At 42.9% G+C, this 2,746-nt stretch overlaps 1 protein-coding gene across 1 annotated transcript; it reads left to right on the top strand.

Annotated features, from left to right (window-relative positions):
• Positions 1-1,334: 1,334 nt before the first annotated feature.
• Positions 1,335-1,850, top strand: LOC138875516 (uncharacterized). The gene has a single exon (XM_070154352.1). It carries the CDS (start codon positions 1,335-1,337, stop codon positions 1,848-1,850), a length of 516 nt encoding a protein of 171 aa, XP_070010453.1.
• The last annotated feature ends 896 nt before the right edge of the window (positions 1,851-2,746 follow it).

The following is a 2,746-nucleotide window of genomic DNA, read 5'->3' as shown; positions in this document are numbered from 1 at the left end:
ATTAGGCTATAACCAAATTTGCATGGCGCTAAAAGATGAAGAGCTTACTGCATTCCGTACCCCCAAGGGTATTTATTGCTACAAGGTAATGCCTTTTGGCTTGAAAAATGCTGGTGCTACTTACCAAAGGGCTATGTAGAATATTTTTGAGGATCTTCTCCACAAGAATGTCGAATGCTATGTTGACGACTTGGTGGTAAAATCAAGAGAGAAGGACGACCACTTGAAAGATTGAGAATGGTGTTTGAGTTGCTCCGGAGTTACCAACTTAGGATGAACCCATTAAAATGTGCCTTTGCAGTTACTTTCGGAAAGTTCCTTGGTTTTATTGTTCGACATCGAGGGATTGAAATTGATCAAGCCAAAGTAGATGCAATCTTGAAAATGCCTGAGCCTCGGGACATTCACGAATTGAAAAGTCTGCAGGGAAAGTTAGCGTACCTTAGGAGATTCATATCAAACCTAGATGGGAGGTTCCAACCATTCAGTCGCCTTATGAAGAAAGGTGTCCCTTTAAATGGGACCAAGCGTGTAGCAATGCCTTTGAGACCATTAAATCCTACTTGATGAAGCCTCCAGTTCTGGAAGCCCTTATACTTGGAAAGTCACTGATACTATACATTTCAGCACAAGAAAGGTCTGTTGGAGCACTATTGGCCCAAGAAAATAGTGAAGGGAAAGAAAACTCCCTTTACTACTTGAGCAGGATGATGACACCAAATGAGCTGAATTATTCGCCAATTGAAAAGTTATGTTTGGCGCTAGTCTTCTCAATCCAAAAGTTGAAGCACTACTTTCAAGCTCATGTCGTTCATTTGGTTTCTAGAGCAAATCCCATCAAGTTCGTGATGTCAAAACCTGTCCTTAGTGATCGACTAGCAAGGTGGTACCTCCAGTTTCAACAATTTGAAATCGTGTACATCCCTCAAAAGGCTATAAAAGGACAAGCGTTAGCGGACTTCTTGGCAGATCACCCTATACCAGATGACTGGGAGCTAACATACAAACTACCTGATGAGGAAGCCATGGTCATCGAAGTTCAGCCTGCATGGAAGATGTAGTATTTGTCACATCACGGAGGAGCTGGTGCTGGTGTAGTATTTGTCACTTCTCAAGGTAAAGTTCTGCCCTACTCTTTTATGTTGACGCAACTCTGTTCTAACAACGTTGCTGAGTATCAAGCACTAATACTTAGGCTCGAAATGGCTGTCGAAATGAAGCAGTTGCAATTGCAAGTCTTTGGTGACTCTCAGTTAGTGGTCAATCAGCTTTTAGGTAATTACGAGGTCAAGAAGCCTGAACTACGCCCATATCATGATTACGCTAAAAATTTAATGGGGTGGCTCGGTGATGTGACTATTCAGCATGTGCCAAGGAAAGAAAATAAGAAGGCAGATGCTTTAGCTGCCCTAGCTTTATCTTTAACCCTGCCTGATCAAGCGCAAGTTACTGTCTGTCAAAAATGGGTAGTACCACTGCCAAATGAGGCTGAAGGTGAAGAAAATAAACTCAAGCATCTTGTCGCTATTTCTAAAGTCGAGAAAGAAGAATGGAGACAACCTACTATCGACTACTTGTGTTATGGGATCTTCCAGAAAATCCGCGGAGAAGAACTGAAATCCGTCGTCGTAAACCTCGCTTCCTTTACTACAAAAGATACCCTATACAAAAGATCATTCGAGGGAGCACTCTTGCGATGCTTAGGGGAAGATGAAGCACTCCAAGCTTTGCAAGAAGCGCATTCTGGGGTATGTGGGTCACACCAGTCTGGACCAAAGCTTCAATTCCATATAAAAGGGATGAGATACTATTGGCCAACGATGGTAAAAGATTGCTTGGACTATGCTTGAAGATGCAAGGCTTGTCAATTCCATGCGAATTTTATTCATCAACCTCCTGAAGTGTTGCACCCGACTGTTGTATCCTGGCCGTTTGACGCTTGAGGATTGGATGTTGTTGGACTACTGCCAAAGTCCTCTGGCGGGCACCTATACATCTTGGCTGCAACTGACTACTTCTCAAAATGGGCTGCAGTTGTTGCTCTTAAGGAAGTAAAGAAGGAAAATGTTGCAAGTTTCATCCGAGTAAACATTATTTATCGCTTTGGCATTCCTCGTTACATAATAACGGATAATGGAAAGTCAATCGATAATATGCTGATGAACAAGATTTGTGATCTCTTTGGCTTCAAGTAACGTAACTCTTCGATGTACAATGATGCCGCCAATGGTCTAGCTGAGGCATTCAACAAGACTCTATGCAACTTGTTAAAGAAAGTCGTCTCCAAATCCAAACGAGATTGGAATGATCGTATGGAAGAAGCTTTATGGGCATATAGGACGACTCGCCGCACGCCAACACAGGCAACTCCTTATTCACTCGTTTGTGGAGTCGAAGTTGTCGTGCCACTTGAGCGTCAAATACCTTCGTTACGACTGGCTATTCAAGAAGGGATCACTGATGAAGAAAATGCTCGACTTCGATTAGCAGAGTTGGAGGCTCTTGATGAGAAGAGGTTGGAAGCTCAACAAAGTCTTGAATGTTATCAAGCTCGATTATCTCGCGCCTTCAATAAAAGAGTTCGCCCGAAATCCTTTCAAGTAGGAGATCAAGTCCTTGCCGTACGAAGACCCATAATTACTTCCCATAAACCAGTAGGAAAGTTCACTTCAAAATGGGATAGGCCATATGTCGTAGAAGAAGCTTACTCAAGTGGGGCTTACAAGTTGGTTGATGCAGATGGCAT

This window comes from Nicotiana sylvestris, chromosome 8 (assembly GCF_000393655.2).
Source record: "Nicotiana sylvestris chromosome 8, ASM39365v2, whole genome shotgun sequence".
NCBI classification, from domain to species: Eukaryota; Viridiplantae; Streptophyta; class Magnoliopsida; order Solanales; family Solanaceae; genus Nicotiana; species Nicotiana sylvestris.
The sequence above is the reverse complement of the archived record's forward strand: the minus strand, read 5'-3'. Positions and strand labels throughout refer to the sequence as shown.